This window comes from Myodes glareolus, chromosome 4 (genome assembly GCF_982192425.1).
Source record: "Myodes glareolus chromosome 4, mMyoGla1.1, whole genome shotgun sequence".
NCBI classification, from domain to species: Eukaryota; Metazoa; Chordata; class Mammalia; order Rodentia; family Cricetidae; genus Myodes; species Myodes glareolus.
Window position 1 is genome coordinate 229,907 of NC_142029.1, and position 20,848 is coordinate 250,754.

Below are 20,848 nucleotides of genomic sequence, written 5' to 3' on the forward strand. Positions count from 1 at the left end.
CAAATACATTTATTCACCCCAGAAAAAGTAACGTATTACAGACCAAAGTAAAGACTGCAACAGTGGACAATTTGCTAAACCAACACTTTTTTTTTTTAAGTTACTAACAGGAATATGAGTGAGGAGTCACTTACAAGAATCAGGGATGACTCAAAAGCAACTGTGTGACTCATAAAACTGCAACCCTGGAGCTTTCTGCACATCTTGAGGAAGCTAGTCAGAAGATTTCATTTCTCTGTAGTGAGATGGTCAGAGTTTCCTCCACCAGAAATTGTTTACTCCATTTTATACTGCTGAGCATGGGCACTTAAGAATTCTCAAAGTTTCTGTTATCCTTAACATGTGGCCTTTTTGATGAAGGAAATGGTCATGAAACAGAATAAAGGAATTCTTTATTTTAGTTTATGGTTTCAAAGATATTTTTTAGCTGCTCCCTACACATTGAAACATTTGGGAGGGGCAGAAGACTCATGAAACTCACAAGAAACCCAGCATTAAGAGGCCCATGAAACTGGTGGTTCTTCCCTGAAAAAGCATAAACAGCACACATTTTCTGGGAGAAATGAAACTCTTCAGTGGAGCTTCCCACAAATTGTTCAGGAAGCTCCAGGGATGTGACCTTTATTGCTCATGATTATGTGGCGTTTTCAGTAATATGGATACCTGAGTCACCCAAGTTTCTCTAAGTAGCCCCCTAAACCATGTTCCCATAAGTAATTCCAATAAATTCACTGGTTTATGAAGCTACAGTTAAATAGAATCATTTTCTTGGTCTGTTGTCATTGACTTATTTTGATAAAACAGACACTTTATCACCTTTTCCCAGGAAATGTCATACAACAAGAGTGTTCATTTCATGGTTGCTTAGCTCTATGAACTTGGTGTCATTATGGTGGCAGAAGTATGTGGTAGAGGAGGTTCTTCACCTCATGGAAGATGACAAACAAAGAGAGAAAGAGGAAGGATCAACCTTCAAAGCATGCCTCTAGTGGCCTGGTTTCTCAAGTAGAACCCATCTCCCAAATGGTTTCCACCACTTCCCAAAATATCATCAACATCTGGCACCGAGAATTTAACACAGTGGGCCTACTCGGGACTTTTTATATTCAAGCAATAGCAAAGAGGCATAAAGGATACCTACAGAAATCTACTGTCCTGTGACTCTCATTTGTATATTTCAGGCAGCTTCATGTTCTCCAGACTTAACCTCCTGTAACTTAGCACCCTTTTTGCCCACTTAGAGGCTCACAAAAAATCCCTCTTCAACTACCAGGGAGGAGGTTCAAAGGCAATTCCTTCCTTGGATTCTCTATCTCAATCTACCAGCAATGGCACTATTCCTATAACCTTTACAGTTCTTCTTATTCTCTTTAGTAGTTCATACTCTTTACTAGTTAAGAATTCCTTATATTTAGTGTCTATTGTTCAAGCTACTAGTGTGGTTTCTTTCTCAGCTCAGTGACAAAATATGTGGATGCTGAGTGATGAACATCACTCATCATCATGAAATCTTGATGAGGTATCAAGATTTTAACTTGACACTCAGAATGACTATTAGATTGTTTGAAATTACCATAATTGAATCTGCTCCTTATAACTGTCTCTGAAAATATCTGTTTTCATAGACTTTCTAGCCATCTAATTTTAATTAGTAAACATTACACTATAAAAATTTTAAATACTTATAAAAAAAGAAAGCATAATGGTGAAACTGTCAAATAGCGTCTATTCTAATTGTCATATAGTCCTTAATGGAAAAAAAATACAAAAACTACTTTTAGGAAACAATCCTTTTTTCTGTTGGTTTGGCTCTTTGTTATTGAACAGTAGTTAACAGGAGTAAATTCCCACATGTCGTGAATTTTGGAGGATTATTTCCTGGTACACCAGAGATGAAACAGGGGAGGAAAAAAACTACAAAAGTTCAAGTGCTAACATTTTTTTATCGTCTATTCTCAGAGAAAGAGAAAAATTTAAGCCAAGATCTAGATCATTTAGATTCTTGGCAAACCAGGGCTCTAAGAGGGTGCAATGTATGTGAGTGGAAACTTTGTTGGTCAGAGACTTCCCTGTAAGAGACAGGATGAGGCAAAAATCAGGCAGAGGAGAAGGGCTCATAATGTAGTAACAACCAGTGTTCAGCTAATACTATAAGGAACAGTAGAGATAAAATGGTTTTGAGGAGGGTTCTAAATCTAGGTGTTGGACTGAGCCTTTCCATTAGTTCCTGTATTCAGCCACTCTATAAGAAATAGCATAGCCTGGACAGAAAGTTCCATGTCTCAGCAGCCCCATTCCTGGTAATCAAGGGAGTGGCAGGTGCCTTGATCCTGAATAGGGTACCTGGACAGTTCTATCACATCCTTTATGATTAGAAAAGGAGATCTAGGCTGGGCAGTGGTGGTGCAATCCTTTAGTCCCAGCACTTGGGGGCACAGGCAGGCAGATCTTTGTGAGTTCAAGGTCAGCCTGGTCTACAGAGCAAGTTCCAGGACAGGCTCCAAAGCTACAGAGAAACCATGTCTCCAAAAACCAAAATAAATAGATGAGAGAGAGAGAGAGAGAGAGAGAGAGAGAGAGAGAGAGAGAGAGAGAGAGATAGGAGATCTGAATTTCTTGCAAATCTTATTTGAATAATAAGAAATGAAAACTTAAAATCATAAAACCATTGTTTTGTAAGTCTGTAGAAACCACAGAGGGACACATCACCATAAAAAAGGAAGTCACATGTTCACTGAGGGCATGGTATCTATTGCTCCCCCAGACCATTAGGTTGGCTTTTCAATCTGTCCCAGAAGGATCAGAGAGGAATTGAGACATCTGCCCAACCTCCATATTTTCTAGCTCTTCTAGTTCCTCTTCTTTCCTATCTATTTAGACACTCAAGATTGATGGGGTTTGAAAAGACTCAGATAAAAACGTTTTATTTATGTTTCAATATTTTAAAATTAATAAATTAGATAGCATCTCATTTTACAATAGTACTTCGAACAAAATTAAATTATGATGCAATCTAGTTGTACAGGAAAAGGGCTTCAGCTTGAGATACAGTTTCAGTGGCCTGTCCTGGGTTTGAAATCCCATTGAGCACATAGGAAGTTCTGCTTCCTTCCTACTAGCTATCTCTGGGGACAGTCTGAAGAGTCCAATAATAAGAATATAAAAATGTAGATTCCAGAAATAAGAATGTAGTAAAAAAGAAATATAAAGTTGTAAACCTAAGAGAATGAGCGCAGGCTTTCAGTAACTTTCTCAACAGCTTAAGAATTAACTATTAACAGTGGATTATTGTGCTTTACAGCCCACAACTTTATCTTCAAGGTTGTAGTGGCCCTCTGCAAACCCTTTGCAAACTGAGGGTCAGCTTTTAGATAACCCCCTATCACTCATGACCAGCAATTGATGTGACCTAAGTTAACTTTTAAAGGATGGGGTGTAAGTGACTTTTCTGTTCCACACCGTCCCTGTTGTGTGAAACTGACAGTACCGTTGGAAGTGCAGAGCTCAGTAAACACCACCAGGGAGCACCAGGGAAGAACAATGACTTAAATACAAACACTAGTGTAACTAAAAAACTCTGTTAATGGAAATGATAAAGAATGTATCTGAAAAAATTTGTATCTGAATTTTACCTCGAAATTGTAAAAATTCTTTTGTTCATGTCTAATGCTTGTTGCTTCTTGCTATAAAAAGGGGAGTTCAGAAATAGCTGCCATTGCCACAACCTTTTAAGTTCATCTATGGCTGTGGTCTCAGCTAGCTGATAAGCTTTTCATGCTCCATGGAGATTGATTTTTTTTTAATTTTTTTTTCTGGAATAAAGTTTGTTTCTGGTTTAATAGACTTAGAAATCTCTCATCCCTACCTTTGCTACTATAAATACCCAAACCTAACTGAGCTCAGAGGCTCTCTGATCACTCCAATACGTTGGACACACAGAGTCTGAGTTTGCAAACTTGTATAAGAATAAAGGCTCTTTGCTTTTGCTTACAGGACTCTGTCTCCAAGTTGACTTTTGGGGGATTTCGTGATCTGGGTACAACATGGGTCAGCCCCTGCTCCTGTTGTTAGGAGTCACACAAGAAGACCAAGTGGGGATGAAAACGTGAGGGACTGTGTTGGAGAGTGGATAGAGGGGTGAAAGAGATGACTGGAAGGGGGAGCATTTCTGGTTCGGATAGAAACCAGCTGCAAGGGAAACTCCCAAGAATCTACAAGGATGACCCCAGCTGAGACTCCTAACAATAGTGAATACATAGCATGAACTAGCCATCTCCTGTGATCAGATTGGTGACTACCCCAGACTACCTCTCTGTCATCAGAGTGCCTTCATCCAGTAACTGATGGAAACACATGCAGACCCACAGCCAAATATTACACCAAGTTTGGGGAAACCTGCCAAAGAGAGGCAGGAAGTATTGTAGGAGTCAGAGGTGTCAGAAACATCACATAAAACCTCTTAGGAACAACTAACCTGCCTTAAAGGAACTCACAGAGTCTGAACAACCAGGGAGCCTGTATGGGATCAACCTAAGCCCTCTACATATATGTGACTGTTATGTAGATTAGTCTCATACTTTATAAAGAGACCAAACATAGAGGGAGGGCAGGGAAGGTAGTGCTTTTCTAGGGTTTCTTTGCATCTCTTTTCAACAGATCACTGAGGAAGAAGCAGACTGGAGTTGAGTGCTCTGCCTTCTGACACAATCACAAGGCTGCAGATAGATGTTCTGTTTTCTACCCACGTCTTGTGACGGTTTTTGCAGCTTTGTCATTGCTGACTCTTCACTTTCTCTTCCTTTCAGGGTCCCCTTCCCTGGGCTACTTTGTATTTCTAGCACAGAAGTACTTCTGCCTTTCCCAGCAAATTTTCTTTCTCTTTAGCTGCTTCCATTACTCCAAGTTCTGTCTGAGGCATTTTGTTCACCCCTGGGGCATCCGTTCATGCCCCCAGGTGGACCTCTCTATTCAGTCACTCTTAGTACCCTGCCAATATCCCATACTCAGTTGCTTCTACTGCCTAGATTTTCCTTGTGGTTTATAACTTTAAAACTGAAGCTGTCCTTTCACATTCTGAAGCCAGTGCTCTTCGTTTCATTGGGTTAGGGTCAAGCTTGACTCTCAAACCTGTGGTGAGAATTTAGAAGCCACTGTACCCGGGGTAGACATTAGAATAAACAGCTGTTTTTCAGAAGTACCCACGCTACACTGAAAATCCCAACACAAATCTCTCTCTAAGTCCAAGATCATCCATCTTCCCTCATCACATTTAGAGCCATTAATGTCTCCATTCAGAGCCTGTCTATCTGAGACAATTCATGTTATATTCTTTGTTTTTCATACTTCATAGTTGTTATATTTGGATAATGAGGATATATTAATCCTTATTTTAAAACTTTTCTCCAACAACTAGTATAGTAGAATTTTGTTGTACTATAAACAATGTAATAAACATTTTTATTCATTTTTTTTAAAAAAGAAACATGAGTTAGACAAGGTCATAATAGATTCAGTAAATGGTTTTGAGGGGATGTTTGCTTGGTTTAATTGTGCCTCTTGGTTTTGCGATGTGATCCCTTATAACCCAAGCTGTTCTCAAACTCTTCCTGTAGCTGAGGGTGGCTTTGAGCTGATCTTCTAGAGTGGTTATTTTGTGTATGTGGCAGAAGTGTGGTGTATGTGTGTAGACACAGCATGTATGTGCAGGTAGGTGAACCAACCCTCAGAAAAGAGCTCTCCTTCCACTGTAGGTCTTGAGGGTGGGACTCGGGTCATTAGGCTGGCAGCAATGTAGTATTAAGGAACGGCGGACTGCGTGATAACCCTTCTACATCACAGCATAAGCCGAAAGTTCCTTTACCCATTGAGTCATCACAAAATTCTTTGCTGACCAGAAAAAAACAAAAAATAAAGAAACACTATAAACAAAGCTTGTGATTTCTCTGTGAACAGTTTGAGGTGGTTTTGTTTTTTTAGTTACCATCCTGATCAAGCAATAAACTAGCTAAGGAAGTAATTTCTAAGTATATCTTAAATAGTTCATCACTTTCAGAATTGAGAATTTAAGCCAGGCATGGTGATGAATGGTTCCAATCCCAGCACTAAAAAAGCTGAGGCAGGAGAATCATGAGTGTGAGGCCAACCTGGACTATGAGTGTTGTAAGGAGGCCCCACTTGTTCATCCTGGCCACCCAGAACCAAAATAACCACACAGAAACTGTATTAATTAAATCACTGCTTGACCCATTAGCTCTGACTTCTTATTGGCTAACTCTTGCATCTTAATTTCACCCATTTCTAGTAATCTGTGTATTGCTATGTGGCTGTGGTTTACTGGCAAGACTCCGACCAGTGTCTCTCTCTGGTAGGGATACGTGGCTTCTTTCTGACTCCACCTCCTTTCTTTCAGCATTCAGTTTAGTTTTCCCCACCTCACTCTACTCTACCCTATCACAGGCCTAAGACAGTTTCTTTATTAGCCAATGGTATTCACAGCATACAGTGGGGAATTCCACATCATATGTAGAAATAGGGGGTGGAAGGGAAGAAAAGATTAGTGGCTGGTGCAAAAGTATGCATCTTGCTTGAGTCACACGATTGAGTAAAAAGTTTGAGAAAATAATTTCTCTGGAGCTTACTTTTCCCTAAGGACAATGTTGTAAAGGGGCAATGTTTAATCATTATGTGACACTTTCATATTAACTAATTCTATAATATGCAGCAGAGGAGCTGAATCGCAGAGCTGTGTTAACAAGTGAGATAAACTACAGTCTTGACTGGGGATTGGACTTGTTCAGGGTGCAAACACAGAAGTCTAAAGGTACCGTTGACTTGTTAAGAATGCATAGTGCCAGCCAGGCAGTGGTGACACATGCCTTTAATCCCAGCACTTGGGAGGCAGAGGATCTCTGTGAGTTCAAAGCCAGTCTGGTCTTCAAGAGCTAGTTCCAGGATAGGCTTCAAAGCAATACAGAGAAACCCTGTCTCAAAAACAAAACAAAAAACCACCACCAACACCACAAAAATGCATAGTGTCATCTGAGCAGACTGCAGAGCCTGTTATATTCTTGAAGCAGCAGTAGTCACATCTCTGTCTTCAGCTTATCTCTTCCACCACAGTCTCCACAAGCCATCACCAATGAAAGGTTCAAAACTGGCACTCATTCTGACTTAGTATTCTTCACCTTATACGCTCTATCTTCATTCCTTCTTTGGGGTCAACCTACCAGCAATGGCTGTTACCTGTAGTGTTATTCCTGTAACCGTTAGAGTCCGTCTTACTCTCTTTAGTATTGAGGGAAAGATTTGCCCTGAAAGTGTGGCATGTCTTTCGTCAGGTTAGGATCCCAGAAGAAATAAAAATGAGGAAAAAGAAAACCAACCAAAGCAGCTGTTCTTTTTATGCTTCCAGGCCATGTTAGATACTCTGCTCTTGTGGACTAACATCTCTGAAATGGATTCTAGTTCCCCTATTTTTTTCACTTCCCCCTTGTGTGTGTGTGTGTGGGCGGGTCCCTGTAGTTGTCATGGTCAACAGAAATATGATCTACAAAGAAGTGAGAATCAATCAAACTTCAGGGGTCTGATGCCAGGTGGTTTATTGGCAGCAGATTTAATAAACACAATACAATTTGGGGGAAAGCTTCCTGGTATAATAAATCACCAGTGCACATGAGATATAATTACATAGAAACTTAAATTACATGCCATTTCTTCCAAGAAGATAGGTTCTAGATAGAGATAGGTTGCATGTACTAGCTTAAGAGCCTAAGGAAAGAACTGGCATGGTCTCAATCGTACAGCTAGTGTGTAGAGGTTATTTGGTATATTAGACACTTCTGTTCCTGGTTGTGGGAGCTTGATATGGCTTGACCCTACAGATAAAGATCACCAGGATATTAATCACTTCCAATTCCCAATCTTCTGAATGGAAAAACAAATTATATATACTTTTGAAAAGACAATGCTGTGTGCTTAATATTCCTGGTTTTCCTGGTGATCTGAGGGCACAAGGAACTTTGTGCTCCCAACACCCCATACTTTTCATTCTTAATGAGTCCACTTAGCATTCAGAGGTTGATTCCACATTTATACACAATTTCCATGGGAAATCCATTTGTTTTTCTATAGATATACGTTTACTTGCACTTTTTCTGTATAAGAGATTCAACCCACCTCATATACATACACAAACTAAGAAAGATACCTAGAACTACCACGAACTAAGGACACCTTCCCAGTTAATATGCACATCAGATTCACTGATGCCACTGAGGAAGCTGAGAAGAGGAGAAATCCAGGCCCTGGTGGGATTTGTGAAGAAAGGCAATGGATATAGCAGAGTTCCACTTGTGTAGATTAAAAAAGGAATGTTTAGAGAAAGTCTAGAAAGTCAAGTAAAGAATCCAGGACATTCTATGAGCCAAGAGTCAGCTGCAGAAATCAGCCAAAGGTCTGTACAAATCTCTTCTTTTTGGAGAGTCCTCTTTCATGAGGCTAAAGTTTGCTGAAAACACTATAACAGGTTTCTCAACCATGTTTCTATGAATTCTCTGGGTTTAATAAGATTTTATAGTGGGGTACTGTGATTAATCTTGTCTGTCAACTTGATTGGCTCAAGAAGTGCCTAGAAGATCACACTAAAAACCATCCTCTAGGTAAGTCTGTGAGAGATTCATCCAAAGGGGGAAGATTTATCCTAAAAGTAGTTAGCACCATCCTACAGGTTAATAGCCTATAGTAAGCTATCTTTGGGCTACCAACCAGCTCCCAAATAGGGACTTATTAGTTATGAATGTTTGACCTTGTTTCATACTTGTCACACAAGCTCTTATAACTTATTTTAACCTTGATTTGGGATTCCTCTCTGCATGCTGTGAATGTTTTATTGCCATTGGTTAATAAAGAAGCTGCTTTCAGGCAATGGCTTAACAGAGTGAAGCTAGGCAGGAAAATTAAACTGAAAGCTGGGTGAAAGAGGACAGAGTCTGGAAAAGCCATGTGGCCACCACTGGAGACAGATGCCTCCACCAAAGCCTGCTGAAACTTTGCTGTTAGACCACGACCTCATGATGATGAACAGCTTAATGGAGATGGGTTAGTTTAGGATATAAGAGCTAGCTAGCAATACGCTCAAGCTATTGACCAAATAGAATTGCAAATAAAATAGTTTCTGTATGATTATTTCGACTCTGGGAAGCCAGGAATGAACAAACAGCCTCCAACTACATAACCTGTTTCTCTTCATCTACATTTTTCCCGGTGACTATTTTTTTTAACCTCTCTTTCATTGGTAAGTCCTAATTTTCCTGCTTCTTCCTTGTCTGTCTGTCTGGCAGCTGCCTGGCTGTCTGGCCCAGGGAATCTCCCCTTTTTTCCCCTCATTCTTTCTTTTCTCTTAAGCCTAGATTCATCCTCCTACTTATTCCCTCTACCTGCCAGCTCCACCTATCCCTCTACTGCCTAGCTATTGGATATTCAGCTTTTTATTAGACCATTCTGATGTGTTACATAGGCAAAGCTACACATCTTTACTTAGTTAAACATCTAGAACAGATTCAAGATGCTGCCTGAGATGATTAGGCCTCACAGGATACTCCAGTCAGGAAATGATCATAATCCTAAATTTTCTTCAAGTCCCCATAAGATTATCAGCACCCCCAACCAGCAGGAAGTAGCCTGGAAAACTATGCCCACATTCTCAAAAATTGGACTATGGATGTTCTTGTGGGTTTTTTAAATTTTTTATTATTTTTTTAAAGAGGGGGAAGTGGTGTGGAACTATGGTCTGTATTCTGTCAACTTTATTTTAAATAAACGTTGATTGGCCAGTAGCCAGGCAGGAAGTATAGGTAGGACAACCAGAAAGGAAGTAGAGATGGGTCAAGGAAAACAGGAGAATTTTGGGAAGAGGAGGCAGTCCCAGCCCAGACACAGAAGAAGCAAGATGAGACTGCCTCGCTGAAAAAGGTATTGAGCCATGTGACTAACATATACTAGAATAATGGGCTAAAATAGGTTCTAAGAGTTAATAAGAAGCCCAAGCTAATGGGCCAGTTTATAATTAATGTAGTCTGTGTGAATTCTTTGGGATTTAACGACTGTGGGAACGGGGCAGGACAGAAACCCCGACAACACATGGAACATGCATCATTGCATTGTGACTGTGTTTAGCTCTTTAGCTCCTGGATTTAGATGCTTGCATCCTTCCAAAATAGGTATTTGTATATATTATAGCCCTTGCACCAGTATAATAGCTTCTCAATAAGTCTTTTGTTAAAGAATAAATAATTTTAAATGTGAATTCTCTGAATAGTGATGCTTTCCATTGTAATCTTTTATTTATTCCTTAGTAGAAGGAACTTAATTTTCTAAAAAAGAATACTCTTTGATCCTTTGAAGTATGGCAGTTACTTTGTAGGAGGAGGATAATATTTTTTTGTAAGTAATGTAAGTTCCATAAGGAAGCAGGTTCACAAAGTATAGATAAACATCTTGTCATGAACAGTGCTAACAAACAAGTAAATGTTCACTTGTGTTCATTCTATTACAAGAAGCTCTGGGAGAAGAGCCTCTAAAAACTAGATAGAGGTAATTTATGAAAAAAAAATGTGCAAGAAATGGTCACTTTTATCCAAGTGCTAATTAAAGCACTCAAGCTACTGAGACTAGTTTGGGCTTATTTGGCAATAAAGGAAAGACTTGAAGGTTGGAAAAGCAGGTCAGAGCACAGAATGAACAGCTGAGAATCTGGATTTAGAAATACCAGACTCAGGTCAGTTCTGTGTGGGACATCTACCCTGGTGGCCATGGGTCTTTTCTTCAGGAATGTGTCTTTTGGCTGCCTCTGTAGGACCCAGTTATGTTAATCATTTCTAGAAGTTAGACTATAACTGATCCATTTTAGATGGCACAGACTTAAAAATTGTGATAGGAAATCAGTTTCTGTGACTTGTGTAAACTGTAATGTCCCTTAAAAGGTTATTTTTTCTCTCCTATCCTCTTCTCTTCTCATGTTACCCTTCCTTCCATTTTTTCTCCTCCTTTTTCCCTCTCCACCTCTTAATTCTCCTTCCCTTCCCATGCCTATGTCCACACAGTGTCTATCTGTTCATCCACCCACACACCCATCCAGCATCTATCCTTCCATCTACCAATCATCCACGCATGTCTGTCTCTATCTATGTATTTAAATATCTATAATCCATCTATCAATTCATCTAATTTTTTTGCCACTTTAGGTTAACGGACCACATCTTGCTCTATTTTACCTCTGCACATTTGCAGAGAATTTCTACTTGTGAGCCAACTCATTCTGGGTTACAATAGGGCTTTCCCCAGAGCCCCTTTCACTAGGTTTCTGTTCTTAGACTGTGTAGCTCACCTTCCTTTGGCTCAAAGTCTGTCATTCTCAAACACTAAAGTGACTTTGTCTATTTTCCTACATTTTTCCTAAATAGTGAATCTCATAGAGTTGGAGCTATTTTGTGCATAGATTAACAACTTGCATATGGCAGACATCCATAAATATCTGTTGAATGGTTATGAGAATGCTGAATGTTGTTATGAACGGTTATGAACCTCTTACATATTACCTTCTCTTAATGTTTCTGCATCTGCTTCAGGAAGGGTGAAAGTTCTCTCCATGTTCCCTCATCCTCTTGAAGGAAGACTGAAGAAAGCAATGCCCCTCCCTATCCTAGCCATGATACTTTTTATCTTCCATGGGGGAAGGGCAGGCTTAGGGTTGACTAATTAAATTTTCTCCTTACAGGAACATCTGAGAGTGAGGCTCTAGATGTAGATGAAGGAAGAGGTCCTAAGTAAACATATTCCCATATGTTCTTGCCAGGGTTTTTCACTGTGTATTGCTCCCTTAGTTCTTGATAAGTTAATTTTTATGTACTTCTCTTGGTATTGAAATCCATAATGGAGGTAAAAAACTACACCTGCTTTCCTAGTTTTCCCTGAGTTAAAGAATCTATATCTAGTGTAGAAGGTCCTTCTGTTTATGTGTTGCTTTCATTGGTTAATGAATAAAGAAACTGCCTTGGTTTTTTGATAGGGCAGAACTTAGGTAGGCAGGGAAGACAGAACTGAATGCTGGGAGAAAGAAAGCAGAGTCAGAGAGAAGCCATGGATCTGCGGCCAGAGGTAGACGTGATGAAACTTTTCTGATAGGCCACGACCTCATTGTGACATACAGATTGATATAAATGGGTTAAATAAAGATGTAGGAGTTAGCCAATAAAAAGATAAAGCTAATGGGCCAAGCAGTATTTCAATTAATACAGTTTCTGTGTGGCTATTTCGGGGCTTAGCTAGCTGGGCAGCCGGGACAAACAAGCGGGCCCTCCTCCTACGTATATCTGACTAGAATTATTGATGTCCTGCTAGCTCAAAAAAAAAATGTTTCAGAAATAGCAGTATATGAAATATATGGAACACAATGACAAAATTTCCAGGCACATTACACTGATTACTGTAGTGTGGTATTGATTGGTTAATACAAAATGATATTGATTTCACAGGCAAGGAGCACGCATGTAGAATTCAGTTTTCTGGAACTTCTGTCTCATGGCAGAATTTGATTTGAATTTCTGGACATGGGTAAGAGTATTATAAGAGTTCTTCAACCTAAAGAAGAACTAGATATGCTTAGCAAATTTTTATAATAACAAATATCTACAAGAATATCTGTGAGCTGGGTGACACTATTCTAAGGTCTTACCATGCAATATCCTATTTATCCTCTAATCAAAGCTATGATGCAGATATTATTATATTCATTTATAGAGAAGAAAGCTGAGGCTTAAAATGATAAATTTTGCATAGTAACTCGATACCTGATGCCAAAATCCAAGTCATGCTGATACTTATTTATATGCAACTAGACTAGAAATGTTCAATATAATAACCCTGGTCACATTAAAATTAAATAAAATTTACAACCCACATTAGCTATAGAATATAGCCTCCATGAATTGTAGGTACAGCTCCTGAATTTATCCAGGCCTTATTAAAAGGGGTAGCTGAACCACTACCCCGCTGAATGACTTATCACTGACTGCCCTCTGAGATTGGGAAACACTATCATAGCATGCTGATACTAGGTCCTCTGAAGCCCTCTCTAGGACTTGGTATTGACTCCGTTCTTCACCTATGCAGAGAAGCACCTGCACTGAGTGGTTCTCAATGACTTTTCCATTTTCAAGGTATATAGTTTTGTAAGAGAGTTGCATCCAAGAGGAGTGATAACAGTAATGGAGAAAAGAGAAGACAAAAATCAAAGAAAACTACCTGCGTCTCAACTATATTTGATCATTTCAAACCCTTGGAATGTTCAGGTAAGAGGGAAACAAACCCTTGGAATGTGCAGGTTAGAGGGAAATAAAGGAGGAGTTTGGGGCATTTCACATATGTGAAAAATACCTAGTTAGAAATCATTTCCTGACCTTATTCTAGGTCTGGGCTCCAGCATTCTACAGATCCACCTCAAACATTTATTTCATTTAAAGTGTTAACTTGTGTCCTACACTGATGCTCTTCCTGTTCTTCAGAAGTAGTGAGAAAGAACTATGTGTCATCTACCCCGAGCTTCTCTGGATATGCCTTTGTCCACATTGGAATGAAAGAAATAAACAGTAAACAACTGGGTGAAACCATGTTCCTGTTTGTCTGCTGTGTCAAGGCTGGTTGCCAGGCATTCTTGGTAGTTTGCTAGTTGGCCACTGGTGGGCAGTATGGAAGCAATATAGCCCAGGTTATTTGCAGTTTTGATAGCCTTCCTACTGACTCAAGCAGGAAAGGGTTCATATGCTTTTGAGGTGGTGGCAGGCCTTTAATCCCAGCACATGGGAGGCAGAGGCAGTGAGTGAGTTCCAGTACAGGGCTACAAAGAGAACCCCTGTCTCACAAAACAAACAAATGAAAAACTATCTTTTGAAACAAAAATAGACTCCTGAAGTATATTAGAATTATAACACAGAATTTATAATCCAATGAAGTCATAACAACATAAAGCCAAATGAAACATTAAAATATTTATAAAATTGTGAAAGAAATATATACATAGTCATTTGACACTTAAAACATCTTTTTGTCATGGATTCATCTAACATATGGAAAGGTAAGTAAGACTGTATACATCAGCTATAAAAAAAACCTGACTCTTTCTGTGATGGGTGGTATTGATAGCTTGACTGGAATTACCAGAAAACACATTTCTGGTTGTATCTATGAGGATGTTTCTAGAAAGAATTAACTCAGAAGGGAAGACCTACCCTGAATGTGGGCACCACCATTCTATAGACTGGGGACTTGGACTGAATGAAAAGGAGAAAGGGACCTGAAACCAGCATTCAGCTCTCTCCTCCCTGGATGCAAATGTAATGTAACCAACAACCTCACATTCCTCACACACCATGGTAGGCTGCATTCCTTCAAACTATCAACAAAAACAAACCCTTCTTTAAGTTGCCTTTGTCAGATTTTGTCACAGCAACAAGAAAAGCTACTAGCACACATTTCCATATTCCCACAACAGCTGGCTTTATCATAGCAGATAGGGCTCCCGTCCCCGATTCTTTTCTCTTTTAACCCCAGCTGCCTCTCACTCTTCTTTGATACATCCCACCTTTGGATTTAAGGAATGAAAAGCAACCCTTTGAATCTGATAATAGTTACTGTACTAGCCCTGTCTTGCTTACTACTCATTTTGTGTTCCTTCTTTTAGGAGCATGACCAACTCTAACATCTTCACACACCCTGCTTTGGAAACTAAGGCTGTAGCAGACTGAAAACCAGCATGTTCTAAACTCTCCTTGAAGCATCTCTCCTCTCTCTGACCAAGAACTATGTGGACAGAAGTTCCAGTGTTACATAGTTGCCATTACTGAAATTACTAACACACTTTGGAAAAGAATTTTAAATAAAGGAAAAGCAATGCTCATCCTCCCTACCATGTGCCTCCCCTTAGACAACAGACCACGAAGTTGCATGTCTTTATTCTCAAATTCTTGACTTCTGACATCAATTTGTAAATATATTAAAACTCTTTTGGTTGAGGGTAAACACAATTTGAAATTTACGATCTCTCAAGGCAACTCTGCTCAGGAACTACGCGCTTAGAAGTAACACCTTTTTTGTTTTGTTTTGTTTTGAGACAGGGTTTCTCTATGTTGCTCTGGAACCTGTTCTGGAACTATTCTCGTAGAGCAGGCTGACCTTGAACTCACAGAGATCTGCCTGCCTCTGCCTCCCAAGTGCTGGGATTAAAGGTGTGTGCCACCACCGCCCAGCAGAAGTAACACCTTTAACTATAATTATTATAACAGTCTGTCTTAGGAAGAAAGTTGACTGTTAAAAATATTTTAAAGGAAATATAATCACCATCATCATCCATTTAAGCTTAGGACTATATTTAAATAAGTACTATTTGGGGATGTTCTCCAAAATAACTATTTATAAAATACTCTCATAATTTTGTGTACTGTTCACTAAATGTTCACTTGATTGAAAGAACAAAAATGAAATTATTTTTAAAGGCATTTTTTATAAGTCTCATATTATCTTCAAAGAATTTACAACTTTCTATATGCTTAAGAATATAAAAATATGGAGCTGGGTGTGTTCATATACACCTGTAATCTCAGTGCTTGAGATGTAGGAAGGAGGAGTATAAATTTGAGTCTAGTCTCAGCTACATATTGGAGGAGAAAATGTGGATCTCAGGAAAGAAAAAAGCAAATGCTCACTTCCTGCTGACAGCCACAAGCCTCTGGTTTCACACTCAGAGCTTCAGAAAAACAAGTAGCATCTTTTGTTAGCCAGACACTTTAATCCTTTGAATGATTCTCATCCTTTTGTTTCTCCCCTTAGTCTTCACTGTGAAGATCTTAACTGCTCCAAAATTCAAAACAATATCATAAATAACAACTGCAAAAACAACAGAAAAATCCCAAACCTCTCTGCAATGGATAAATTCAGCATTGTGTGGAGAAGCCATCTGTAAAGAGTAACTGAAACCTTCACTCTTAGCCTGGAACACAGAGGGTGGTAATTACACTTTCTTGACTTCTGAAGCTCACCGCAAATTGTTTCTCTCAGTTTTGCTGATTGCTAGGTAAATAGAGAAAACTGATGCTCTCCCCTCATATCTTAGGGCCTCTGCTTAAAGTTGTAAAGCTCTGGGTTCAAATTATATAAGCAATCCTTAGCTGAATCCATAAGGAATCTGTATTATTTCTAGACTTTAGGCTCATGATTCATAAGTCCCCTGGTTACACCCTAAGATTCAAAATTGGTATGGCAAAATTTGGGTCTGAAGGGCAGGTACAAAATACCAGCTGAGGCTACAGGCTTTAAAATGAGACTACCCTCGTAGGCCAGACTCTTTACTGTACTCTCTTATTTGTTGTTTATTCTATGGTTATTCCAAACTGCTTGAGTCTGGAGGTTCTCGTTCACTTCTACCTCCAATTTACCCAAAATTCTGCTGACTCTAGGTCCTATATGCCGAAGTGATGCTTCCCCACTGTTTAGCCAAGGTGTCCAAATCTCACTCTGAACTTATTGCTGCTGATCTACTTTCCCTGAAAGCTCACCAAAGCCATGAAATAACCTTTGTACAAACCTGTCCATGTGCTTCCACTCTACTCATAACTTTGAAAGAGCAATGCTGACATAGTGCGTTGTTGTCCAGCCTTGACTCTCTCTCCATGGCCTTTCCAAATAGCCACAGGTCTACCTTTGTTTTGCTAGTGTAGTTTTGCCACCCAAAGAATGACTTGCCTCTGTCTCATTTATTAACATGATCCAGTTCAAATTCCTTCTTATAAAAAGATTTGTTCGCACCCCTCCCAGGCCACAGAGCATTTATCTGATCATACAAGTCTATGGAACTAATTCATAGAACTTAGTTATTTATTTTCTAACTAATCACACTCTCATCTTTTCTTCTTAGGACAAGACAAAGATCTATTTTAAGTTATACTTATAGCCTGAATTTTTGCCTTGTATAGGAAAAAAACTGTATAAGGCTTTCTTCTTGATTGATGTTATTTCTGTTCAGATAGTCAAGCTTAAAAATCTCCCAATTCATGGGATTTTTTTTATAGTGAATTTTTGTGGCTCAAAAAGAGTTTGCCATATCTGGAGGTGAGTGAAAATGAGGCCAGGGATCACTATCTCACTGATACATTCTCATTTGGCTTTCTAAAACCAATGGGCTTTAAAAGACCCCATCTATCTAAAATAAATATCCAAAACATGCATGCATTTTAGGCCCTCTATGATATTATCTTCTTTCTTAAAAAATATTTCTACTCTCAAGATACATAGAAAATTAAAAATATACAAAACTCAGCCCAGATCATAAACCAGTAGAAACTTCCTGCTCCCCTGTGGACCGGGTATGGACTGAATTTATACGATCAAAATTGTCTTGCTGGAAGATTGGACAGTGCTTGCAAAAACGTTTGACAATGTGTTTTTGAAAGAGCACCGAGAGATAATTCCGGAACTTCTCTCCAACAAAGGCATAGATGACAGGATTGATGCAGCAGTGTGTCATCCCAAGAGTCTCTGTCACCTGCATGGCCTGGTCTAGTCTATTAGAACTACTGCAATTATTCAGTCCAAAGAATTCCTGGAAGGTGTGCAGAAGAAGGACAATGTTGTAGGGTGTCCAGAAAATAAAGTAGATAATCATAATGGCAAAGATGAGCCTCACAGCCTTGTGCCTCTTCTTCTCATTTCTACAGTGAAACAGGGTTTGGAGGATTCCTGAGTAGCAGATGACCATGACAAGTAGGGGCAGGACCAGACTCAAGATGACCATCTTTAATGTTTGGAAACTCTTCCAGAAATGATATCGGCTGTGTGGAAAATGAGGACTACATGTATAATGAAGACCTTCTTTTTGAGATTTGATAAAGATGATTTCTGGGAGTGAAGTAAGCACAGCCAGCACCCAAGTGATTCCACTTGTCATCACCCCAAAGGTGACTGTCCTGGCTTTCAGAGCAAACACAGCATGGACAATAGCCAAGTACCGATCAATTGTCAGGAGGATAATGAAGAAGATTCCACCAAAATAACCAATGTGATAGAGTCCTGTGAGGAATTTACACATTATATTCCCAAAGACCCACTCATTTGCAGCATAGTGAGCCCAGAATGGGAGAGTGAGCAGGAAGAGCAGGTCAGAGATGGCCAGGTTGAACAGGTAGATGTCAGTCATGCTCTTCAGCTTTTTGAAGTTTATCAGGATGAGGAAGACCAACATGTTCCCCACAAAACCAAAGATGAATACCAGAGAGTAGAGTGGGGGCAGGAGCTGGGCTGCAACTTGTTTCACATTTGTTTTTTGGCAGGGTGCTGATCCACCATAATCATCATAGAGATCGCTTGGAGTTGATACTTGCAAATCCATTCTGCAAGAATCTATGAACACAGAAAAGACAATGCTTAATAAAGTTAAAAGCTGTTATTGGTCTACCACAATTACAAATGGTTTTATAACTTAGTAGGTCTTTGAGGCATAGATTTCTACATTTAATTTTACCCTTGTTGTATGAGATAAAATTCATAAAACATGCATTTCATCAAATAAAATATTGCTTTATCTATCAGTGTGGGGCGAATTAATCTGTGAAACTGAGCCAGGCACTGTGCACAGGTTTAAGACCTCTATTGAAGATTCTGTTTCTAGGCATTTGCCCACAAACAGTAGGTGCCACATAAATTCCAGCAAGAATGAACACTGAGTACTAATCACTATTCTAAGTGTCTTACCTATTCATTCATTAAATACTTAAGGTAACTGTTTGAGGCAGGTAATATTGCTCAAATTTTTCTAGATAAAATGGCCCCGAGTACAGAGAGAATTAATAAGTCAACACAAAGCCACACTACACTGATTTTGAATTCAGGGATTATGAATCCTTAACTGACATGTTGCCTGTTGCTTCTTGGTAATTAACACACGTTTAGTAACATGTTGCCTCTCTGTAGTCAGGATAAAATGGGCTGATGTACTCCAACAGTACTCCAACAGTGTCACAGAATCTTTCATTAGTTATTAAAGTGGGCCATCTTCATCTCTTCTATGAAGTTATTTCTGCTTCCTAAGTTGCTGCCACCAAAAGTTCTCATATAAGCAGAAGAAATGGTCAGGTATAAAATGTTCCATCCATCTCCATGCATGAATATCTTACAGGCTAAAGAGTCCTGTGTTCAGCCTCTATAACTAACTGACTTGTCCTGTCTGAGTTCTGCTGCTTCACTTGAGAATTCTCTCTACTTGATCCTCAGACCTCCAAAGCTCTTCATACCCCCTACTTAGACAGTTGAGAGAAACACCCAGAAAATCTCACCTTTAAGTGCTGAGCCAGAACAAAAATCCTCTGTAAGTAACTTAGATATTTGTAATTTGATATGAACTTAGACAATTTTTAGTTTCCCCCTCTTTTCTGAGAGACAGGTGGGTAGGGGGAGAAAGAGAGCACAAGAGACTTAGAGCTTCTGACACACCCATGCTCCAGAAGACCACAGAGAGGTTTCATCTCTTCTCAGCTGAAGATAATGATTATCAAACCAGTTTTCAGCCAGTATCGTTGCTGTCAAAGCTATTTTAAAAGGTAAAAACTCTGCTTTTTTTTTTTTTTTAAAAAAAACTATTGTCTCTTTTAAATACTTCACAATTATGTTTTATATACTGGATGACATCACATACGGAAACATATCCTAAATTCTTACCCTTTCTGTGTCTTAAAGATTATATTTTCAGATAATCCAGTGAGCACCTGGTGTTGACAGATGTCCGCTCAGGATTTCCTGTTGAAGTTTTTACTCATCATAGAGGCTGAGCTAAACTAACCTCCCAGGGGTTAAGAGTTGACTTACCAGAGTTTCTTGTCGGGGGAACGGATGTCTCAGCTCCTCTGGCTATGAGTGCTGTACAAATCAAACATATAGACAGTATAAAGTAAGAAACAAGAATTCTTTCAAGGGGGGGTGGAGTTTTATGAGAACGGGTATTACGTAGTGTCTCAGGGTGGAGGAGTGTTGGATCAGTTCTTCTTTTTTTTTCATTAAAGTTGCATTTAAAGCAGAAAATAGAAGGCAGCTCTGGTCTGAAATTTTATTGAGTAGTTTCCCTCTTCACATTATTTTATTTATGTTCTCTGTTCAATCGACTCCACCCCACAGCCTATTAGAAATTAGAAAGAAATTTTAAAGATAGGAGAATACTTGTATCCATTACTCAAAGCCCACATTTGAATCAAGAGAATCACTGTTTAAGAGACAAATAATGTACACAATACCTCAGTGTCTCACTGGTAAAGCCAAAGGGCAAGAAGATGTGCTCTCCTCACAGTTGCTCTTGGTTAAAGTAAACTCCAGCCAATCAGATTAAAATTAAAATCAGATAGAAGGTTCATTACAGAACAGAACTTTGTTCCTCCTTTTACCCATCCTCCACTCGCTTTCCTACATTTACCATCCAGTATGACTCTTCTGTGTAAACTTAAGCAACTGGCAAAAGAGGGTTTGCATTTTCCTGGGAACCAAGCATATTTCCTGGTTCTCTCCTATATCTGGTAACTGGTGAGACACATAATTACATATTTTAAGTAGAAATTTGTGAGTACTTACTCTACATCAGATTTAAAGGTAACAAAGTGCTTCACTCCAAGAACATAATTTATCTGGAGACATGGAGGGTTTTTCATGCAGCAGTGAAAAAAAGTGCATGATAAAATTCAGGACAACATGATAATGCTATATGTGGCCATATCAGGTCTCCTCGGTGGTGGATGAATTTTTAAAAACATCAAGGAATGAC

The 20,848-nt window shown here is 39.2% G+C and overlaps 1 protein-coding gene and 1 long non-coding RNA gene across 4 annotated transcripts; one reads left to right on the forward strand and one right to left on the reverse strand.

Moving 5' to 3' along the window:
- Window positions 1-8,952: 8,952 nt before the first annotated feature.
- On the forward strand, window positions 8,953-14,959 carry LOC146894546 (uncharacterized). The gene is made up of 3 exons (XR_015001720.2): window positions 8,953-9,292; window positions 13,215-13,346; window positions 14,735-14,959. It is a non-coding gene; the product is annotated as an uncharacterized LOC146894546 (long non-coding RNA).
- On the reverse strand, window positions 14,028-20,407 carry LOC125393306 (C-C chemokine receptor type 5). 3 transcript variants are annotated; one of them, XM_048423703.3, is made up of 3 exons: window positions 20,328-20,407; window positions 19,906-19,956; window positions 14,028-18,444 (listed from the first exon to the last, which is right to left on the reverse strand). In XM_048423703.3, exon 3 carries the CDS (start codon window positions 18,431-18,433, stop codon window positions 17,372-17,374), a length of 1,062 nt encoding a protein of 353 aa, XP_048279660.3. In that variant the 5' UTR covers window positions 18,434-18,444; window positions 19,906-19,956; window positions 20,328-20,407; the 3' UTR covers window positions 14,028-17,371. The 3 variants fall into 3 exon arrangements, with proteins under 3 accessions (XP_048279660.3, XP_048279659.3, XP_048279661.3); XM_048423702.3 differs by lacking the exon at window positions 20,328-20,407 and having other exon boundaries at window positions 19,906-20,065; XM_048423704.3 differs by lacking the exons at window positions 19,906-19,956; window positions 20,328-20,407 and adding an exon at window positions 19,759-19,894.
- Window positions 20,408-20,848: the final 441 nt, after the last annotated feature.

Excerpts from the sequence above, each read along its gene's own strand:
- LOC125393306 (XM_048423703.3), bottom strand. The coding sequence starts at position 18,433 with ATGGATTTGCAAGTATCAACTCCAAGCGATCTCTATGATGATTATGGT.